Genomic DNA, 22,354 nt, shown 5'->3' on the forward strand with positions numbered 1-22,354 from the left:
TCCAAAGAGGCAGACTAGCTGTGAGGCTTGAAATTTACATACTTTTGTTAAAATTTGAATGACTTTATAATACACATACATTACATTGTTAGATTTAAAACATAATGGGAGGATAAACTGATACTGATCAGCATATTACTTTCTATCTCTGTGCAACAGAAACTATGACTAAATTAATAACAGAAAACTCACTTTGGAGAAGTGGCCAGTAAGATGGGGAAGAGGAGCCTGCTGGCGTGGGGGCCTGAAAGAAGCAAAGCCAAGATCAAAGCCAGCCCAGGGGGCACAGCCAAGGCACCCCAGACAGAGGAGAGGTATCCCAGCCCCCATTACAGGCCAGTGTGGTCAGTCCTGCCCACGGTTGTGTCCTCTGGGCCTACCAAATGCTGTTTTAAATTGTGAACTGGTGCCAAGAATAAAAACGTAGTTTTGGGCTTTCCTGACAGCAATGTTTAGCCACGCCCAAAAGAAGCCGAGACCAGGCAACCCCACCTGTGCCCCAGCCTCACCCCTGTGCCTTTGGATTTGGGCACTGGGGTCCCGAGACCTCAGGACAAGCACCTAGTCTACTATTCAGACAGTGCAAGCCTGGGGATACCCCACCCTCAAAACCAGGAGCTGAAGGAAGCTGCAGGGCAGGCTCCTGGGCCAAACCTGAGGGTGAAGGGAGGTGGGAAGAGGCTGGGCACAGCTGCTGAAGTGACCCTCCAAGGAAAGGTGGTGAGAACCTTCCTTTGGCTGCAGCCAGATATTCAGTAAAGGGCTGACTCAGCAGCCCTGGGTTGTCCAAACCCTGCAGGTTCCAAAAGTTTGGCCCTTGACCTGCTCCTAAGAGGTAACCTCTAAGCCCTTGGAATATTCTGCCTGTTAAAGCTGTCTTTGTTTACCTAAGGACTTGGGCCAAACCAGATAGTTCATGCTAACAATGTGAGTTATAGTGGTGACCCTGGGCCACACTGTACCAATCTGACCTCTGGGAGGAGTTGAGATTGAGTAACTAAAGTCAGTATGCTCCATGCTTATGTGACTGACCCTCACTAGAAACCCTGCCCACCAGAGCTCAGGAAAGCATCCCTGATTGCTGCACTGTCATGTATTACTGCTATGAGAATTAAGCAGTGTCCACATGACTACCCTGGGAAAGGACATGTGGAAGCTCATGGCCACCATCTCCCAGACAATGCACCTTTTTCCATTGCTGATTTTAATATGTACCTTTTCACTGTAATCAACTATAATCATGAGTATAACAGCCTTGTTGAATTCTGTGACTCCTTTCAGCAAATCATTAAGACTAAGGGTGGTCTTGGGGACTGCCACACACACCTTGACATTGACAGCCAAGGAAAAAGTTTGAGACATCTGGCTTCTGAACTTCCTGACAGAATCACAGCAATCATCTCCGAGGCCACACAGAGAAAGTAAGGGCCAGACCCTCTACCCTCTCTCACGTGGGGCCACTGGAGGGACCAGCAACAGGACAAGGTCAGGTAAGGGCACGGAGCAAAGGGAGGAGTGTTCATGTACATGTGAACTGTGGCAAACTTGAAACCATGTGATTTCAAGGATGAACGGACAGAACCAGACACACCCCACAAGAATCACATGAGTACCAGGCCTGAGTCCATTCGGTAACCCGTAGGCCGCTGTTCCAACATCCACAATGTCATTGCAAAATCGCCTTTTTTTTTTTTAAGTTTATTTCTTTTTTAGTAATCTCTACAGCCAACATGGGGCTCAAACTCATGACCCCGAGATCAAAAGTCACATGCTCTTCCGACTGAGCCAGCCAGGTGCCCTGCACACTCTCTTTAGAGTGTGCATCACCTAAGCATCCATTCAGCGGGAAGCTGAGAACTAGAACTAAAAGACAGACCTCAAAGGAGGAAGCAAACATTGGATGTTGGTCAAGAGACAGTCCGCCTCAAAACACTGGCAGCAAGCTTAGAAAAGAGCACAGTAGTACCACCAAACACCCCACAAAGACTACAGACACATGCCTCCAAAATGCCTCACCTGCACCTCACGTTCATGCCTAGGCGAAAACAGTCATGCATTATCAAGGTCTTCCTTAGCAGTAACTGAATCCAGTTTGCAGCTTTTCCAACATGTGCAGAACCAGATTCATCATGTCCCCCTCAGACACCCCAGCACCATCCAGCAGTGGCCTCTCCTCAGGGGTCTGGGTCTCACGCCCTCCTCAGCTTCTAATTGTCTTAATTCCAATCTCTTCCCTTTGTTCCCATAGCTCTAGGAGTAGATACTATTCCCTGCAGTCCTTACTGCCATGACACCTTACAATTCTTTCTATACTTTTCTCCTCCTTCAATAACTGGTTAAATGATTTACATTAAAATTCCCTCTGTTAGGGGCACCTGGGTGGCTCAGTCGTTAAGCGTCTGCCTTCGGCTTGGGTCATGATCCCAGAGTCCTGGGATCGAGCCCCGCATCGGGCTCCCTGCTCAGCGGGAAACCTGCTTCTCCCTCTCCTACTCCCCCTGCTTGTGTTCCTGCTCTCACTATCTCTCTCTCTCTGTCAAATAAATAAATAAATAAAATCTTTAAAAAATAATAAAATAAAAAAATTCCCTCTGTTAAAACAAATGGTGTGTTAAGGGGCGCCTGGATGGCTCAGTCGTTAAGCATCTGCCTTTGGCTCAGGTCATGATCCCAGGGTCCTGGGATCGAGCCCCGCATTGGGCTCCCTGCTCCGCGGGAAGCCTGCTTCTCCCTCTCCCGTTCCCCCTGCTTGTGTTCCCTCTCTTGCTGTCTCTCTCTCTGTCAAATAAATAAATAAAATCTTTAAAAAAAAAAAAAATTCCCTCCATTAAAACAAATGGTATGTTACCATTCCTGAAAAGGTCAAACAGCCTCACCATATGACCCAGCAATTCCACTCCTAGGTAAATAAATTAAAATCTTTGTGTCTCTATGGGTTTGCTTATTCTGGACATTTCATTAAAGAGAATCATGCAGTATGTGGCTTTTTATGACTTGCTTCTTTCATGAGTGTCATGTTTTCAGTGTTCACCTATGTTGTGGTATGTAATTATCTCTTTTTTATGGCTGCCAGGGCATCAGGAGGAGAAGAACAGAGAGTGACTCCGAATGGGCACAGAGTTTCTTTGGAGATGTTTAAGTTATGGTATTAGGCAACAGTGATGGTTGTACAATCCTGTAAATATACTAAACCCAGGGACTGTATACTTTTTTGGTGTGTAAACTATAACTTAGTAAGGCTGGTTTTGTTTTTAATTGCTATGGTTTCTACTTCTTGATACAGAGAACCAAGAAAGCAAAAGGCACTGCATAGGTATGTGTGAGCAAACACATGAACAAATGCCAGGATGAATGATGGCATCCTAACCAACCATCTCTCCTTCCCATTTCATGGTTATCCCCTCCTCACGGGCACATAGGCACACGTGTGGCCTAAGGTGAAGATGTCACATGGCAGGAAATGCAAGCCATCCCTGGCCAGGCCAACCTCTGTGCTCACCTCCTTGTGCCCCCACCCCCTCCAGAGAAAGGAGGACACCCTAATCGTGACTGGTGGTCTCACTATCCAACTCTCCAAACAGACTAAGCTCCAATAGGGCAGAAACCTTGCTTGTTCCTTTCCCTGCTTGACTTATATGGCCTGGAACACGGCATGCATTCAATGATCTTGTGAGAAAGTAAAAAAGGAAGAGAAAGGAGGCCCAGCACACCCTGAGAGGGTGAAATGTCATGCCGATGTCGAGCTCACATCTCTGGGGAGCTCACAGGCTAGAAAATGCTCCGAACATGGTCCAGCTTCTGAGTCTTATTCCCAGCAACGAGAACACTGGGCCAGGGTCATGGGTTGTGTCCCCTTCTGCATTCCCCAGCCCCCAGGAATCCCAACCAGCCCCTGGGCCCCTGTGGCTCACCAGTCTCCTGCATCATCTGAGCAAGGTCCTCCACCAGCGCCACAGCCTCCTCACCACTCTCAGGGCACTGGGACTCCACCCAGACCGGGGTGTCAGGTGGCAACACACCCAGAAACTGCTCCAGCACTAACAGGTCCATCATCTGCTCCTTGGGGTGTGCTTCGGGCCTCAGCCACTGGCTGCACAGCTCTTGTAGCCTGGCGAGGGCCTCTTGGGGCCCTGCTGCCTCTTCATAGTGGAAGCTGCAGAAGCGCTGCCGGGGGTCCCTACAGAGTCTGGGCAGCAGGGTTGAGGGCTGAGGATTGGAGAGGGGTTCAGGATCCCATGGGGCAGCCTCATCTTCCTCCATCTTGATGATCACAAGCTCTTCCTGACTGAGGGGTGCTGGGTCGGCTGCCATGGCAAGACCTTGGGAAGTTGGCCTCCCCTGCACTCACTCAGGCCACACACTGTCTTCCTGGGACAAATGCCCATCCAGTCAGGGCCACTGATCATGCACGCCCCTCCAGTCACCCACACCCTCAAGGCCACTTGCTGCTGGGGAAACTGTCCCCAAGTCTGGCCGGCTGGCAACCTGGTAGGGGATACCTCCAGCCTCAACCTCCCCATCTGTGTCCTCAAGAGAACAGCTGGCACTGGGAATCTGGTTAAGAGAAGAGTGAACCCACCCCTGCGGAACTTTACAATAGCTCATGCCAGACTGGATAAAGGTGGGAGAGTTTTCCTGAGGATAGGGGGCACAGACATGCCATGTTTCAGTGAACTGAGAGAATCCCACCAGCAGTCAAGCAGAAGTGCAGGCGGGAACTAGCAGAGGGTCAGTGCCCAGGGAGGGTCTGAGCAAGTGAAGGGTGCAATCAGCCAGGCACCAGGAAGACTGATGTGGGGGACAGACTGGAAGGGCAAGATGGAAGCTAGGGACAGCATGGGCCAGGCGCAGGGAGAGCGATAGCTGACTCACACTGGAAGGCCTTCCTTCCCCCATGGCAGACTCCTATGGAGCCTGAGAGGCTCAGCTCACACCCATTAGCCAAAATCAAAAAATGACAAGGAAAGATGTCCACTCTATAATGTTAAACAAGAAAGTAATCTGTGGCCCTCCTCACGCAACATGATCCCACTGATGTTAACATTTGAAAACAAACCTCTGCGGTGTATGTGTGTATGAGTGCACGCAGGAGCTACCGTTATACATGTTCAGAAATGGGTCCTGAAAAACAAACTCCCAGTGGGCGAAATCTGGGAGAAATAACTGGAGGAGGACATCCGCTTTTTCTTTTCTAAATCTCTACATACTGTCTGCTTTTTTTTTTTTTTTTTTTTTTGGGCAACGGCTATTTGTTACCATTGCAACTTTAAAAGAGAATAAAGGCTGTTTTCACTGCCAGCGCATGTTTTTAAAAGGGTTGGTCAGGGTTCCCCAGACCGGGGCAGCTCCATGCCCCACACACACCCAACCACCAGGCTCCTGACTGCCAGGTGCCCTGAGGAGGTGATGGCTACGGGAGAGAACATTCTGGGCCGCGGGATCAGCTCAGGCCAGAGCCACGTGGCCAGGGCAATGCTGCAGAGCCTTCGGCCACGTAAGGGTCTGGATTTTAACCCCCGAGGGCGGAGAGCGCCCTCCCGGAGCACTCTAAGGACGGACACACGTGGAGTGGGAGCAAAGGGGGAACGCAAGCCTGGATTGCGGAAATCCAGAGACGCCCCAGAGGAAGTGAGAACAGTTTTGAAGGAGCCGGGTGGGTCTGCATCTGAAAGGGAACCAGTGGAGGGAAGCCCAGGAAACTGGGCTCAGGAGGGTAACAGGGCCCATCCGCAGGAAGAACCCGGAGCAGCGGTGAGAGCCCAGCTCAGCCCAGAACCACTTCCGGGTCAGGACGCGCCCGCGCAAGACTGGGTATCCCAGAGGCCCCCGAGCCGCCCTTCCTCCAGGACGAACGGGGCTCCCAGGAAAACGGGCGATGCTTCTCTGCGCCAAGTCCCCTGCCGCCCTCCGCCGGGCTGCACACCCTACCCCAGGCCTTCCCGACGCTTCTGGCTGCACTGCGCCCGACTCACCACCCCCGGCAGCCACACAGCCCAGCTCCACCGCGCAGGGACCGCGACCAACCACCCTGGCGAGCAGAACGGGGAGCTTCCGGCCCCTCCACTGACTGCTTCCGGCGCCTGTGCCCTTGCCCTCGCGCGTGACCCCCGCCCCCGCTCGACATCCCACGCAAACACCGCGGGAGGTGAGGGAGGCAGGAGGAGGTTGCTTCTGCGTCGAAGACAGGCTCTGTTGGTGAGGTTCTCTGGCAAATGCAGTCCCCAGCACGTCCGAGAATCAGCCTGTGGAGCTGCAGGAGACACCGGGCTTCCCTGACCCACCACCGGGGCCACCCTAAAATGCTCAGGGGCCTGGGAAAGCTTGCTGGTTGAACGAATCCAGGGCTCCCCGCTGCGCGCTTACTGATGGCCCGGCGCCTGAAGAAACAAGCCCTGGAGCCTGACGGTCCCGTCACAATGCCTGCATGACCGAACTACTCCTTCCACCCGGTCAGCTTTGGCCTCATAGACTCCCACCTGGTCACCCGCCTGCTTCAGCTGCTGTGCGGCACTCAGCCTCCCCCGAGGATACCCCTTCCTCCTGGGCCTTAGGCTTTCACCAACCACCCCACCACACTGGGCTGCCTCTGTCAAACCCCTCTGTACCGTGTGGCATTTTGAAATGGGGGTTTCCTGTCAGCAAGGTCCCTGAAGGCTGAGACACCACTTCCCCAGAAAGCCTATCAGGCCTGGTCCTCTGTGCCTGGCTAGGTGGGGGTTCCTCCTGAGTCGCCTGTCATAGCCTTGTCACAGAGAACGGAACAACCTCTGGACTGGCAGCTCCTGAAGTCAGTCTCACTCACCCTGGTCTCCTCAACAGCTGGCTCATAGACTGGGCGATTCATCCAGTCTGTCACCAGAATCCTAAGAAAAGCTTCCCTTCTCTGTCATCCCTCTTACCATTCTCCCCAAGAAAGCAAGCAGGGGGCCTCATCTGACCTTTCTCCCAGTAAGGCTGGCCCTTCAAGCCCCTCCCTGGCCCCCGGCCCCTGTGATATGTTGACAGCAAGCCCATCAATGCAGACGGAAGTAGCAGGCATCCTTCCTCCCACCTTTATTTCTTGGCATGCGTGTCTGTTTGTGTGTGTGTGCACGCATCTGTGTCGAAAGGAGTCCACAAGCCCAGACATCCCTGTCCCACCACCTGTGGCTCATCCAGCTGGAGCACAAGAACACCTTCCCTTGCTGACTATCTGTGTTTTGGTGACCCAAGTGGTGTTTCTGCAGTCAGGTGGACACCCCATGATGCCTGTTGTTACAGTTTGGGGGACAGGAAAACAAACTGGAATTAGGGGAGATAATAAGACTGGGGGGTGGGGGTGTCCACCAGAATCAGAGCTTTGGGTCTAACTCAGGGAGAGGCTGGGCTGTAGCCAATGCACTGGGAGTTAACCCTGAGGTGATCACAGCTCTTAGGAGTAGATGGTATTTTCCAAAGAGCACCAGAACTGGGAGACCATGACAGTCACAAAAGGCTCAACCTCAAAGGCTAAAGGGAAGCCAAGACAACGATAGCACAGAAACTCAGGGAAGAAAACATCTCCAAATGAAGGAAGTGAACCCTGGTATCAAAATCCACAGTGAATCAAAGTGCTCAGGCACAGGAAAGGTACCAGAGACCCGGGTCAACAGAGGCCATGGAAGCGGGAAGAGGTGAGGATGGCATGGAGAGTGACAAAGGACATGCCGAGAGCAGGAAACCCTCATCTAAAGTTGGCAAGGAAGGGTCACAATGGTGCAGGGAGTAAGAGGTCAGGTTTGGAAAATGGGAGAGGTGGGTCTCAGTGCTGGCCCCTCACCACAAGAAAAGCTGCCCTGGCAGGCTGTGCTGGGCAACTACCATACTACAGGATGTGTCCCTGTCATGGGTGGGCACTCCTGGGCCCTGCAGTTCATCTGCCAGTCAGAGAACACTACCCTTCTGTTCCCCAAGCCTGAGCTGTGTGTCACTATACAAAGATCATAGAGCATGAGATACGAGAACTCTAGGGGAGAAGTAGCAGTATCTGACCTCCAGAAACAAAACATCATTAGAGAGATCATGTGAGGTCAAGCCCAAGCCCCAAATCATACAGGACAGCCAAAGGACTGACCTTCATGATCTGTGCCCTTAGCCACATCCCCAGCCTCTATGGGCCCCACTTGGGGCAAGGGCAGGTTTCCTGCCAAAGCCCTTGTTGCCACTGCCATGGGGCCCCCTAAGGATGCAGCTGCCCGGGCCTGTCGCCTCCTTTCCCGGTGCAGCTCCCGGAGGCGGGCAAGGGCACAGTGGACACCCCGGGACACCCGTAGGCTGCGCTCCCGGTTTGGATCATTCTCCATGAGGACCCGTAAACCAGCAGCAAAGTGAGACAGGGCCTGGGCCAGGTGCTCGGTGCTCAGAGCACCCACATCAGCTTCCTCGGTCCCCGCACCCACCATAGCCTCTGTGAAATCTGGCTCTGGTTTTCTGGAGACCGAGACTTTCCCTGCCTTCCAGGGCAACCCAGAGCCGCTGATGTCCCCATCTTCTGCATCCTGGGGGCTGCCGTGGGGTGGGGGCTCCCCATGGGCCTGCAGGAGGCTGGCGACATCGGCCTCAGCTGCATCTCCAAGGCCCACATGGCTGGCTAGTGCAACAATGCTGCGACGGAGCTGAGGCATGGTGTCAGGCTCGGGGGTGCCAGAGGGGACACACTCGGGCCAGAGCTTCCTCCAGGCACTATTCATGGTGGCAGGCTGCAGCTCTGCCCAGGCTTCGGCTATATTGTCCACAGCAGTCACAACAGTGTAGCTGCGCCAGAACTCCCGCACAGAGGGCCGGTCTTCCCCAGCTGTCTCCTGGACCAGCTGGCTGAGCGTGCGGCGCAGGTAATGGGCCTTGAATGTGGCAATGACACCCTGGTTCATGGGCTGGATCAGGGCCGATGTGTTCTTGGGCAGGAACTCAACTCGCACATGGGCTGAGAGGCCACCCAGATGAGCAGGGTGGCAGGGCGCGCCATCCAAGAGCAACAGGGCTCGGTGTGGGAGGCCGTGGCTGGCACAGTAGCTCTCCACGGCAGGGCAGAAGCAGCCAGTAAACCACTCCTGGAAGATGCTGGGTGTCAGCCAGTCATTGCGGTTAGAGCGCCAGACCACAGGAAGGCTGGCCTTGGAGCAGCCCTTGAGGGCACGCGGGTTCTCTGAGGGGTACACCAGCAGAGGCTTCAGTTTGAAATCACCAGCTGCATTGCCACCAAGCAGCAGAGTCAGGTGGTCCTTGGAGGCCTTGAGGCCAGGCCCGGCTGCCCCTTCCAGGGCCAGCAGCATGCGCTCCGGGAGCCGCTTCCAGAACAGGCCCGTCTCGTCCACATTGAAGACCTGGCATGGTAAGTAGCAGCCCTCCTCCAGAATGGTGCGCAGCACTGGGGGGTAGTGGGCAGCAGCCTGGGTGTCAGCCACAGATGGCTCATCTGTCAAAAGCACATTGTGGCGAGCCTTGAATCGGGCAAACCAGCCATTACTGGCCCCAAAGGTCTCAGCCTGAGTGCCATTACCCTGCTCATGCTGCAGCTGCACAAAGAGCCGTCGTGCCTTGTCCTGGATGAGCAGTGTGCTGATGGGCAGGTTCTGCCGCTTTTGCTCCTCAATCCATAGGCTCAACAAGCGTTCCATATGGCCCATCACCACACCCCGGCAGCGGGTCAGCTGCGTGGCGCTGACAGGGGTGGCTGCCTGAGAATTGGCCCGGATCTTGTCCTTGTTGACACGGATGGAAGCGACGGTAGAGGTGGCCAGCCCCAGGGCCCGGGCAATCTGAGTCAGCTTCTCACCTTCCTCAAACCTCCGGAGCACCTCTAACTTCACATGCAGGGTGATGGACTTTCGGTCCCGCTTGGCACTGTGGCGGAGGCCAATCCCACCAAGGGGTGCCTTCCCCGACATTTGCAGCCGGGGAGTTGTCTTCATTCCGCCTCCCTGAGCCACGCACCTTGATGAGGTCTCTCCCCAGGGCCTATCCACAGTAGCTACCAATGTGCCCACAATGGCAGCCTCTTGGCCTCTCCTGCCATACCTGCCTCTGCCTGTAAGACAAGGACACATGGACATTAATGTGTAAGTACATGGAAGTCCCGACCACCAGCTGGCCTTCCCATGCTCTGACACAGAGCACCCAGCCCTGCTGACCACTGCCTCAGAGGCATGCCCAGCCCCTTCTTTCCCTACTGCTAAAAACACTGCACACACATTTCCAAGCATTCTTTGCATCTAGAGGAGCATGTCACTTAGTTTTAGCTTATGAGATCAAGACAAGTCTGCTAGGAGACTTTGCTCTCTTCCCCCAGCAAACCTCTTGTAACCACGAGACAGTCTAGAAACCACCTCCCACACACTGATGAGCAAATGAGCTACCCATTTCCATGCTTCCCACCCAAAGACATCAAACATCAGTGTGAGTTGCTCCTAAAGATATCCACATCCTAATCCCTATTAATAAATTACCTTATATGGCAAAAGGGACACTGTAGGTGTGATTAAGTTAATAATCTTGAGATAGGGAAATTATCCTGGCTTATTCAAATGGGCCCTACATGTAATCTGAGGGGTCCTTGCAAGAGGAGGCAAAAGATTTCACTCAGAAGGCGGCAATGTGACCACTAGAGCCTAGAGCCTCCAGAAGGAACCAGCCCGGCTGATACCTTGATTTTAGCCCACTGAGACCCATCTCACATTTCTGACCTCCAAAACAATACATTTGTGTTATTTTAAACCACTCATTTTTCAGTAATAGGTTACAGCAGTCATAGGAAACTAATGCAGGAGGAAACCAACCTAATTCGTGCAACCCCATAGAGCACCTGGGAATAGAGGAGGAAGGTGGTTCTCCACACTGCAGCCACAAAGATTCAGTAAGCACTAAGATCCTGTTCCCCCCTCTCTGCTCAGAGTTTTCCCAACTCTGAGTAAAAGCCACCATCCTCACCAGATTCGTCAAGCACTTCAAAGCCTCCTCCTTTACTTTGCTCACTCCTGCTCACATCCTTGGGGCAGACTAAGGGTGCTCCTGTTTCCTTCAGCCCAGGGCCCAGGCTCTTCCCTGTTATCTGCATGGCTCGCCCCTTCTCCTACAGATCTCTGCTCAAATGTAACCTAATCAAAAAGGCCCTCCCCACCTACATTTTATTATGCATCTGTCACATGCTGCCTGAGGGCAGGAGCTGTGTCTGCAGAGCTCTCTTGTGTCCCCAGCCCTGGGAATAGTGCATCCAGCTTGCTGATGAAATTATTAAATGAAGTACAGCGGTGGAAGGCAGGTTTCTCACCTTGTCCCTATCGCATTACGAACCACGTGAAAGTAGCACCTGATCAAACAGTAAAAAAAAAAAAAAAAAAAATTGAAGGAGTGCCTGTGAAAGCATGGACAAATGAGTGAAGGTCCGTTTTTGCAGCGGCTATGGCACCTATCGGTATCGCATCAATACCTTCAAGGATTCATGGGCTGCACATGCTTGAAACAAGGTGGCACAGGACCCTCGAGCCTGGAGGCAGTGAAAGGTGGGAGGGCATGGGAAAGGTTCCTCTTGCCTGGAAGCCGTCCCCGAATTCTGAACCCCTCACGCGCCATTGTTCTTTCTCCAACATTCACGCCTCCCTCTGCTCACCCACAATTTTAAATGAATTCACCCATGTGTTCATTCACTCATTCCCTCCCTCCCTCCCACTCTCGTGAGAAAGTCTCCAAGCGCGCCGCCGGGGAGGCTCGCCGCCCAGTGTCTGGGTGGGAGACAGGGCTCGTCCCCGTGAGACTACAATTCCCAGGCAGCCGCGGGGCCGCCGGAAGCTCCAGTTGGCCCACCCGCGCTCGTCCCGGACTAAGCGCGCAGCGGCCTCTGTCCGTTCCCTTCCCAAGAAACGGCGCCCCAGCCCCAGCCACCGGAGCCGGGGCCCCCGCGCGGCCGCCCGCCCTCACCTCCGGACGGCGACGCGGGCCGGCTGCTTCAGCTCTTCCCCATCTCCTGCCTTACACCGCCCCTTTCCGGAGGCGGCCGAGCTCAGCCTCCATGTTCCCGGCGGAGGCGGAAGATTGCCGGCGACTGCCGAGATTGGCGGAGTCCGCGTGGGGCCCGCCCCCGACGGCGCTCTAAACCCTGCGCGGAGCGCTCCCAAGCCCGCCGGGAAATGTAGTTCGGCGTCGAGGACGCAGCGCGTAGAGGCCAGCCGGCGGCGCTGGAGGCTGCCTCTGCCCAAAGCCCGCTTTCTGCTTCCTTTCTCTCGAATTTTCCCCGCCGCCGACTTTCTGTGTCCTTACTTCATCCTCCCTACCTCCTTCCATTTCTGGCTCTGTTTTCTTTCTCTCGGTTTGTCCCCCATTCTGGAGAATTAATTCCGCTCAGACTGTCAAGTGTTTTTTTAAAGGTTAAAAATAAACTCAATGAGGGGCACCTGGGTGGCTCAGTAGTTAAGCGTCTGCCTTCGGCTCTGGTCATGATCCCAGCCTGCTTCTCCCTCTCCCACTCCCCCTGCTTGTGTTCCCTCTTTCGCTGTGTCTCTGTCAAATAAATAAATAAAATCTTTTAAAAATAAATAAATAAACTCAATGAGTGCGTGTCAAAGAGCTATTTACCTCATGGAGGAAACTAGCAGCAGGATGACATAGGTAGTTCCAGGAAGATGAGGAAGAAGGAACAGAAAGGGTGAAAGAAATGAGGAACACTGAAATAAAAGCCCAAAGTCGAATGAGTGCCCTACAGGGCAGTGGGCCCAGGTGTCTCAGTTCCTGCTCAGTGTCCTAGGGGTGATACAACTCTAACCCCAAGCATTTGCAGCCTGGATTCTGATCGAAAGGTAGTTCCGAGACTACTTGGTATACAATGCTAGGAAATGCAGAGAGGGCCCCCAACCATCTTTTTTCGTGCTATTGTCAAATTTTGGATACGTTTTCCTAACAAATCTACCTCCAACTGTCTCTCTTCTTGCTGTCACCCTTCTCTAGGCCTTTGAAAACTCTCCCTCCATCCATCTTTGGTGTATCTCTAAGTTCTGTCCCTTTCTCCCCCCTTGCCTCTGTATGCCTGTATTCCTTGTCTGTATCTTGTCTTTGTGAACCTCTTCTTCCTCTCCCTCTGTCTCTCCTTTCATACCCATCCCTTCCTGATCTCCCTCCCCCTTGCTAACTTTTCTGACACTCCTGTTTACCCGGGCCTGACTCTCTGATCCTCTGGCTTCTTATCACATTCTCTAAGTCTCTGAGAGTGGAAATCCCTCCCTGATGACTTTCTTTCCTATCGGTGTCTCGGTCTCTGTATCTGTTCTATTACGTTCACCGTCTCTCCTCAAATCTCTCTGCCCCTGAGTAGGCCCTCACAGGCTCTGGGCCTCTCCCTGCCCCTGTCTTTGTGTCTGTCCCTCCTCACTGTCTCGCTCGACTTCCCTGCCCCTGTCGGCTTCCCAAGCCCTACCCCACCTTCCCCATCGCCTCTCAGATGCCCACCAGGTCCCCGGGGTTGCGCTGGAGACCGTCGGGTCGGCCCCACAGGTTACCATGGAGACTCCCAGGCCCGCCTACCGCTCACGAACACAAAGGAACGCCGCGCGGCGCTAGCGCACACGGAGGGCCCAGCCGACTACACTTCCCAGAAAGCACTGGGCCGGGCCTCTTTGCAATTTGCAGTCCGGGCGGACAGTGGAGGAGGTGCCCCCTTTTTCTGCAAAAGGTTCCCATGGAGACATGGGCTGACGGCGTCCTAGCGAGAGCAGTGATTGGTGCAGAACCCTGCTAATCCCTGGAAGGCCCGTCAAGAATTGAGGCAAACGTGGTGGGGGGCATGCGCGGTTGGGAAGGCGGTGCTGCTGTCCGTGGCCCCCTGAGAAGCTTGCGCACGTCGACGGGGCACGGACGCCTGGATCCGAGGCGGGGAGCGCGGGAAGAGGCGGCCGGGCGTGTGATCTGATCGTTGCGAACAACGCTACCCCGGGGAACGGGAGGAGGGGGGAAAAGGAGGCGAGGGTGGGGGAAGGGCAAGGAGGCACTCGGGCTGATGCGTGGAGCATTCTGGGAGACATAGTCCGGCCGGGGAGGGGGAAGTCGGCGAGTGCGCATGCTTAGGAGCGCGGAGCGGCCGGCTGAGCGTGGAGGTGAGGGCGGGGACCTCTCAACGAGGAAGGCTTGGGGGGGACCGGGGCGGCGGCCGCGGACTCTTGGATTCCCGCTACCCGGCGGGACCCGGAGCGCGGAGCAGGGACCTAGCACTCCTTCTCGGCGAGCCGGGCGCTGTCGCGCGATGCTCTTCAATCACTGTGCATTGCCACAGCGACAAGGTCTAGGAGCCCCGCCCCCCGGTTGCCATGGCGGCACTAAACCCGCCGGGGGAGCGGGGGCGGGGGGGGGTGTCTCTCGAAAGTGGAAGTTGCTCTTCAAGATTTCTGGTAAATGTAGTTCAGGAAGCTTCGCAGTGGCTGGCTGGCTTAAAAATGGTCCAACTTTCTCCCAGGGTTGCAGGTTGGCCTGGAACCTTGAGGAACGGAAGTTTGACCCACGGGATCCGGCGGCCCTGGAAATCGAATCTACTCACTTAATAAACTCAGATTTCTTCACAAAGCCCGCACATTATTCCCAGCTGCAAAGGGAGCAGCAATGGCGGGGGAAGGGGGGCATCCCCTCTTACGGGGGACGGTAAAGATGGGGAAACTGAGGTTCACAGAAACTCGCCAGGGTTACGTAGCAAATAGGCAAGATCAGAATCTCCGACCTTGCTTGCAGGCACCTGGTCCAGTTGTCTTGGGGCCTTTGTGGGCCCCCTGGAAGCTCCCATCACCTCCTAACCCTGCCTAAATCAGGAAGCTGAAGAGATGGTGGGGCCTTACATGGTGTGATAAGTTGGGCCGATTCAGAGGATGGGGTTGAATGGGGGGGGAGAAGGGGATGCTGCCTGGAGGCGTGGCCACAGAGTTGACCTTGCCCATCTGTGGGGGTAGGGAGCAGGTGGAGGGAGGCTGCCCGGTGGAACGAAGCTGAGAGACTTGATGGGAGAGTGGGTGGTGCAATGATGGGCTGGTGTTCCGAGGGGGGAGGGGGGCCTGTAGTGGTGCTTATGCCTACGTGGTAAATATTGCAAATGTCATTTACCTGGCAGTGGGAGAGCCGCAGGGCAGGGATGGGGTGGTGCATGTAGAAGAGCAGGATTTAAGGGAGGAGTGCCTTCTATGCCTAAGAAGCACCCTGTGTTTGGAACAGGGGAATGCCAGAGACTGTGTGTAGGTCCCAGCTAGAGACCAGAGACACAGGTGCCTGGCATGTGACCACCACTCTGTGCCTCAGTTTTCTTATCTGCCTTCTACTCAGTGGAGGTCTGAAGATGGAACAACGAAGCATACAGTAGACGCTCAAATAAGCATTTGCTGCCACTGTTTGTCCTCGCAGTAGCCTCATCCTATTCCTCTCCTAGGGGAAGACATTATCCTCGGAGCCCCCGCCCAGTCTTTCCAATGAGGCCTGCAGCACTAGGCTCCCCAGGTCACATGTCCCTGGAAGATGAGGGACCTGTCATGGTGAAGCTGGAGGACTCTGAGGAGGAGGGTGAGGCCGCCCCGTGGGATCCCGGCCCAGAGGCTGCACGCCAGCGTTTTCGACACTTCCACTATGAGGAGGAAGAGGGTCCCCGTGAGGCCCTGGCCCGGCTCCGGGAGCTGTGCCGCCAGTGGCTGCGGCCCGAGGCGCACTCCAAGGAGCAGATGCTGGAGCTCCTGGTGCTGGAGCAGTTCCTGTGCGCACTGCCCCCTGAGATCCAGGCCCGTGTGGAGGGACAGCGGCCAGGCAGCCCTGAGGAGGCCGCTGCCCTGGTCGAGGGGCTGCGCCAGGAGCCAGGAGGCCCCCGCAGATGGGTGAGTCAGTGGCCCTGAGCCAGGATCCAGGCTGGAACAGTATCCAGCTCTGCCTCACCCTGGAGAGTGCCATGCTTGACCAGACACCTGTTCCTTGTGGTTTGGAAGTGGTCACTTGCAGCAGACCTTGTGTGAGAGTAGCCCAGCTTCCAGGGCCAGCCTCACTGGCCCATCCCTGCATCACGTGGAGTCATGGACGCGGGAAGGGATGCAGGGTGGAGAGAGAGGGAGACCACTGGGCATTCGTGGGTGTAAGCAGCAGGAGAGCAAATGCAGGTGGTCCCTTCACTCCTGACTCAGTGCTGGGGGGATGTGGGTCCTTGGAGAACCTCGTGGGTCAGGACCTGGGGTCCTGTGATGGGGAAGATGCCCATGAACCCCCTGCTTGTGCCCAGCCGAACTCTCTGCATGGGTCCCTGATGGAGGGGGGGCGCCTCCCCAGGTCACAGTCCAAGTGCAGGGTCAGGAGGTGCTATCAGAGAAGATGGAGCCCTCCAACTTCCAGCCCCTCCTTCAAACCAAGCCTCAGTCTCCAGAATGTGGGCCTAGGACACCATCTGAAGCCACACAAGAGTCACCACTGGGCCTTCGGGTGAAAGAGGAGCCCACGGTTACAGAGGACCCAGGTGAGGGCGGCCAAGGCATGCATGGCCCAAAGCCTGATTGGGTAGACCAGAGGAGTCTGGCCTCAACAGCCTGAAGGTCACCTGCTGGATGGAACTATTCATGTGCACTGGTGTGCCCCCCTCCCCCCCTCCCGGCACTCCATCCTGCCTAGCCAGTGGCCATCACTGTTCCTCACATGCCAAGTCTGTCACAGCTGTGTTTCTGTGCTCTCCCCCGGCATAGCGCAGGCTGTTGGGGTTTCGAGGTGGGGAGGCATGTGGTGTTTGCTCCCCAAGGAGATCCATTGAGAGACGATAGCTGGTCTCTGGGGAGCAGGCAGCAGGCTTGAATATGGGTAGGTGTGGCTGAGGGAGGACCCCAGGGTGCTGGGAGGCATGCCCCTCCCTATTTTACTCCTTCCAGGCAGATGCCAGCGCTGGCCACCCCCACTCTGCATCATTCCTGTGTGGACCCTGGTGCAGTGCTCCTCTCCACCCTCACTGGCCTTCCTGCCCAGGGCTCATGCAGGGGTGCAGGGCACAGACCTGAGTCTGTCTCATCCTGCTACAGCTCCTCCTATGGCCTTCCAGGGGGTTCTGCCTTACTCCAGCCCCAAGCGTGGATTCCAGCATCTGGCATATCACTGAGGAGGGCAGTGGGATGGGGACACCCTTGGGCCACCTGACCCCAACCTTCCTCTACAGAGCTTCTGGATTCTGGGCCTGCAGCCAACCCCCAAGAAGCCACTTCCACTCTCCTGCCTGAAGAGGCCCAGGTGAGCCCCGTACAAGCCATCCTCCCTGTCTGGAGAGCCTCAGTGGGTGGGGGTCAGGTAGGTCCCTCTCTGAGCCTAGCTGGGCATAGACGAGCAGCGACCACTGTGGTTTCAGGGCTGTGAGATAGTGTTGGACCAGGCCTCTCCCCACAGCGAGACTGGGCTTGAGGGGCCTTCATGGAGGGAGCATCCTGGGGCCCTGTGGCAGGAAGAAGCTGGGGGCATCTTCCCTCCAGGTGAGTGAGACCGGGCATGGTGGGGCTGGGCCCTCTGCATGGGCAGCACCACATTCACCTAACCCACTCCTGGCCCTGCCCTCTCACTCCAGCATCTCCAAGCTCCTCCATTCCGTGGACTGTTTCTTGCAACATATAACCTTCTGTGCTCTCCCCTGGCATGGAGTAGGCTGTTGGGGTTTCCCTCAAGCCCTCTGCTGACTTCAGGCTCCCTCCAGGTGCTGCTCCCCACCACAGTAAAACCTGAGAGCAGGGCCTGTATTCCCCAGACCCCCATCCTCTCCCAGCCCTAGCATCCTGGAAGGTCCATAGATTCTGGGTTTGCCCTACTGATTGGGTAGCAGGGGAGGGAGGGTCTGGATCTAGCAAGGACCTCCAGTTAGGAGACAGTGGGTGGGCAGGAGGGACCTGGATCAAGCAGGACAGAAGAGGAAGTCAATGGCCCCCTGCTGTCCACCTCAGCTATACTGCTCTCAGTCTGCCATCGTCCAGTGTCTCTGCCTCTTCTTCCTTGTTCCCTGGACCCCTCCTCTTTCTTGGTTTACTCCCTTGCTCTGGTGGACCTTCCTGGGAACTCTGGTATGGGAGATAAAAAGTTCTGAGATGCTACATCTCTAAAACACACTTACCTAACATTCTATGTTAGGCTACTTGGGCTGCATGAAGAATTCTTGTTACTAATTCAGTTTCAAAGCTTTTTCATCATCATTGTTGGTAAGCCTTTTCAGTTTGAAATTCATACCTCTCAATTTTGGGAAACTGGCTTGAATTGTTTCTCTGATTTCCTTTCCCTCCATTGTTTTGTTCCCTTGTTTCTGGAATGCGTATTACTTGGCTGTTGGCTATATTGCTTCCTCAGTATGGTCTCTTAACCTCAACCCAGCCTTTTGCCAGGATGGGGAGAAGAGATCCAGGAATCAGAGCTACAGCAGTGCCCACTATTTGCTCAGAATTCTGTGCAGACAGAGCCCAGGGCTGGTCCATGCAGTAGTTCTGAACAGCCTCCCCAGCGTGCTTGGTGGCCCTGCCCCTTCACCTCCATGGCCAGAGCTACCTGGTACCTCTAACTCCCAAACTTTTCTTCGAGTCTTCTTTGGGGTCAAACAGATTGATTTTTTTTTTTTTCTTCCATTTTCCTCACTGCTGGCTTAGTATTCACTTTCTACAATCTGCTACACAGTTACTCTTTGCCGCTCAGCTTTCCAGAATAGAAAATGTCAGAGGTTTGTTTGTTTCCTTTCCTCTTCTTTAACCTTTGTGGATTTTATGCCCCAAGAAACAAAAACTTTGTTGTTGTTTTTACTGTTGTTTCAGGATGGAACTAACTTAAATAGATACCATTATTAGCCAGAAGTCCCTATTCGCTATGTTTTTTGTCAATAAGGATTCTAAGTCTTTCTTTTTTCATAATGTCCTTGTTTCATGGATGCCGATCCGTCCTTTGAGGATTTGGACATACTTTAGTGTCCTTTCCAAACTGGTTAGCTAGTTTCGTTTCTTCAGGTGTGAATTCTCCCAACTGGTTGCACTGTTGACAGTCTGCCCTTCATAGCTGTAGGACCTTCCTGTTTGTCCCCACATGAGACAAGCATCCTGGTGGGTGAGAGGCTGCCGCAGGATCCATCATAACCCTGAAGTGGAAGGATCATCTGGGCCCCAGGATGTTCAGTGAAGGTACTTCTGGAACCCAGCCAAAAGCAAGCAGCTTATTCCTGGCCAGGTCTGTGGGAGGACTGCACTAACCTAGCCCGTGTCCTCAACCCCGAGCTCCATGACAGAGCCTGGCTTTAATCCCCAGGTCTAAAGCCCCAGGGGCTTTAGAGCTCACTGCACAGGCTCTGGATTCCTGAACCTCACCAACTGTCCTTTCTTCCTTTGGAGTTGCCCAAAATATTTTTAAATTTTTTCTCAGGTTCTGTTGTCGTTTCTGCATGTTGGAGTTGAGGGAGTAGGATCTGGCACATCCCCCATCTGCTGTTTTAGTCTTCAGCTGGCTGGCCAGGCTCGGCCTTGTGCTTTGTGGCCGACCACTGCCTCCAATTTGGACCTGCTTCTCTCTCAGTTCACAACCCCACAGTCTTTCAGCTTTCTCCATCCACACTGGCGGCACCACCTCAGACTCCTTGGCGGGTTCCTTCTTTGCAGCCCTGTTCTCTCCGTTGACAACCGCAGCTCCCAGCTTCAAACACTCATTCCCTTCAGTTACCTTGGTCTCTCCATTAAGGATGCCTGGCTGCTCTCCTCACCCCTCAACCAACCATCTCTGCAGCCACTGTCTTCATCATAATATTGTGAATAGCTAATGCATTCACATGTTAGAAAATTCAAAAGGCACGAGGAAGTATACAGTATAATGCCCCTCTCTTGCCTTTGTTACACAGTCTTGTTCCCCAACAGCCAACATTACCATCTTCTTGTGTGTCCTTCCAAAAAGATTTTGTGCATAAAAGAGCAAACACAAATTCAAATACATACCTTTTTCCCCTTTAAAACACACGTGAAGGTCTAATCACCATGTTTCACACCTGACACTTTTTGTGCATCTTCCCACTTCACACAGCAACAAATACTCTTGTCTCTGGACAGCTGCATGGAGCCCCACTGTGGCTCACTGTGGAGACACTTATCCATCCAGGCAGGCTCCTGCTGACATTCCTTTGGGTGGAGTTTCAGTGACGGACTGAGAAATCTCGTATATATAGGTCATTTTGGACAGTGGGGAACACAACTGTTGAAGTGCATGAAAGTGAAACTTTCATTTTAATGTATTTTGCCCCACTGACTTCCCATTAAATGCTCACCAGCAGGGCATGCAAACACTTGAGTCCCTCTGGGGAGAGTATGAAAATGGTAGTCGAGTACAGCTCTAATTTGCAGTTTCTTATTAGGAGTGAACTCAGCATATTTTATGGGATACAGCATTAGTTACATCCTTTGCCTGTGTTTGTCAGGTCATCGGTCTTGTTGATTAATTGGAGCTCTTTACTTAGAAGCTTAATTAGCCCTTTGCTTCTGGAAAATGTGTTTGTCATTCCTTTTTTGGCTCCAAGGTTGTCTTTGCTGTGCACAAATGATCTCCTTTGATACAGTATAATTTATGACTTTACTTTGGCAACTTACAGATTTTCTGTCACCCACTGAAGCCCTTGCTAGTCTCTTAGTCTCCCTGATTTAACTTCCTTCACCTTTTCTCTTTCTCTAGCCCCTGCTTCTCAGCTGCGTTTGCTCACACCTCCCTTCTCACACAGCATCTAATGCTGGAGTGCCACAGCGTGGCTAGGACCTGCTCCTTCTTTCCATAGAGACCCACTCTTATTTGATCTCACACGGGCCAGGGCTCTGTGTGCCATGCATATGCCACGGCACCCATGTTCACATTTCCCTGCAGCCTGAGCCCCAACTCCTGCACCCCACAGCCTGCATGCAGTCTCTCTCCCTCAGATGCCCCATGGACATCCCAAGCAAGGCACATCAGACCAAAGTCCTGCCGCCTACCCCCCTCCCGTCCCCGTTTCTTTCCTGTTGGGTCCACTTCCAACCCCCCTCAGACCCACCCACTTCTGGGTATTTGTAGAAACCATCATCACTAGTGCAGGGCCACCTGCCCCATATCTGCCCTACAGCCCTTCCAGAAAGGCGATTCTTGCAAACTTAAGCCAGGCCTGGAAAGCTTGTCGCCATCTTCTGAATCTTCCTCATGCTAGGTTCTGTCCCACCGATGCCTCTGTAGGGAGGCCTACACAGAAAGAATCCTTGCCCCTGCCACCTCTGTCCGCCTCACTGGCTAGTTTCAGGTCCTTCTAGTTCACCCTGTTTACCATGGGCTGGAGTGGGGCCAGGCACAGTTCTCTTGGTATGAATGAGGGATCCCCTTGTGCAATGCAGGGTTTGCGCTCCACATGGACAGCATCTCTGCTGGCCCAGGCACTGTGAGCCCCCACCTCCACATCCCCTGGGACCTCGGCATGGCCGGCCTCACCGACCGACTCCAGTCACCCTCCCGTGAAAGTGGCTTCTCACATGCACTCGTGCTCCCCAGTGGCCCTGGAGGTGAGCAGAACCCCACGAACGAGGGTCCCCGCCAGCTCCTGGGCCCCATACTGCCCACTGCCCGCTGGCGCGCGCCCAGGACCCAAGGCCGGGGCCGGGGCCGCCCCAGCACAGGCCCCGCGGTGGGGCGGGGTGGCCGCTGCGACGTGTGTGGGAAGGTGTTCAGCCAACGCAGCAACCTACTGAGGCACCAGAAAATACACACGGGAGAGCGGCCATTCGTGTGCAGCGAGTGCGGCCGAAGCTTCAGCCGAAGCTCGCACCTTCTGCGCCATCAACTCACGCACACTGAGGAGCGGCCGTTTGTGTGCGGCGACTGTGGTCAGGGCTTCGTGCGCAGCGCGCGCCTGGAGGAGCACCGGCGAGTGCACACAGGCGAGCAGCCCTTCCACTGCGCTGAGTGCGGCCAGAGCTTCCGGCAGCGCTCCAACCTGCTGCAGCACCAGCGCATCCACGGCGACCCCCCGGGCCCCGGCACCGCGCCCAGCGCGCCCCCCACGCCTCCCGGCGCACCGGAGCCCCCAGGCCCCTTCCCCTGCAGCGAGTGCCGCGAGAGCTTCCCGCGGCGAGCCGTGCTCCTGGAACACCAGGCAGTGCACACGGGTGACAAATCCTTTGGCTGCGTGGAGTGTGGCGAGCGTTTCGGCCGCCGCTCCGTGCTGCTGCAGCACCGGCGAGTGCACAGTGGTGAGCGACCCTTCGCCTGTGCCGAGTGCGGCCAGAGCTTCCGGCAGCGCTCCAACCTCACACAGCACCGGCGCATCCACACAGGCGAGCGGCCCTTCGCCTGCGCCGAGTGCGGCAAGGCCTTCCGCCAGAGGCCCACGCTCACGCAGCACCTGCGC

The 22,354-nt window shown here is 54.8% G+C and overlaps 4 protein-coding genes across 4 annotated transcripts in view; 3 read left to right on the forward strand and 1 right to left on the reverse strand.

Moving 5' to 3' along the window:
* Window positions 1–5,258: 5,258 nt before the first annotated feature.
* On the reverse strand, window positions 5,259–12,421 carry LOC116622257 (tigger transposable element-derived protein 1-like). Its single transcript, XM_032388587.1, has 2 exons — window positions 11,932–12,421; window positions 5,259–10,045 (listed from the first exon to the last, which is right to left on the reverse strand). The coding sequence occupies exon 2, from the start codon at window positions 9,927–9,929 to the stop codon at window positions 8,067–8,069; it is 1,863 nt and encodes a 620-aa protein (XP_032244478.1). The 5' UTR covers window positions 9,930–10,045; window positions 11,932–12,421; the 3' UTR covers window positions 5,259–8,066.
* LOC116622277 lies at window positions 5,323–6,302 on the forward strand. Its single transcript, XM_032388631.1, has one exon. It carries the CDS (start codon window positions 5,350–5,352, stop codon window positions 6,274–6,276), a length of 927 nt encoding a protein of 308 aa, XP_032244522.1. The 5' UTR covers window positions 5,323–5,349; the 3' UTR covers window positions 6,277–6,302.
* A 1,689-nt stretch (window positions 12,422–14,110) lies between the features above and the next one.
* On the forward strand, window positions 14,111–19,097 carry LOC116622272 (myeloid zinc finger 1-like). The gene is made up of 6 exons (XM_032388626.1): window positions 14,111–14,634; window positions 15,407–15,842; window positions 16,285–16,468; window positions 17,153–17,223; window positions 17,339–17,459; window positions 19,012–19,097. Exons 1-6 carry the CDS (start codon window positions 14,243–14,245, stop codon window positions 19,086–19,088), a joined length of 1,281 nt encoding a protein of 426 aa, XP_032244517.1. The 5' UTR covers window positions 14,111–14,242; the 3' UTR covers window positions 19,089–19,097.
* The window catches only part of LOC116622409 (myeloid zinc finger 1-like), an 8,021-nt gene continuing 4,713 nt past the window's right edge, over window positions 19,047–22,354 (forward strand). The window contains exons 1-2 of the mRNA XM_032388879.1: window positions 19,047–19,133; window positions 21,345–22,352. Coding sequence (XP_032244770.1) covers window positions 19,121–19,133; window positions 21,345–22,352 — 1,021 coding nt within the window. The 5' untranslated portion in view covers window positions 19,047–19,120. The remainder of the gene's footprint in view (window positions 19,134–21,344; window positions 22,353–22,354) is intronic.

This window comes from Phoca vitulina, unplaced genomic scaffold, assembly GCF_004348235.1.
Source record: "Phoca vitulina isolate PV1807 unplaced genomic scaffold, GSC_HSeal_1.0 scaffold52, whole genome shotgun sequence".
Taxonomy (NCBI): Eukaryota; Metazoa; Chordata; class Mammalia; order Carnivora; family Phocidae; genus Phoca; species Phoca vitulina.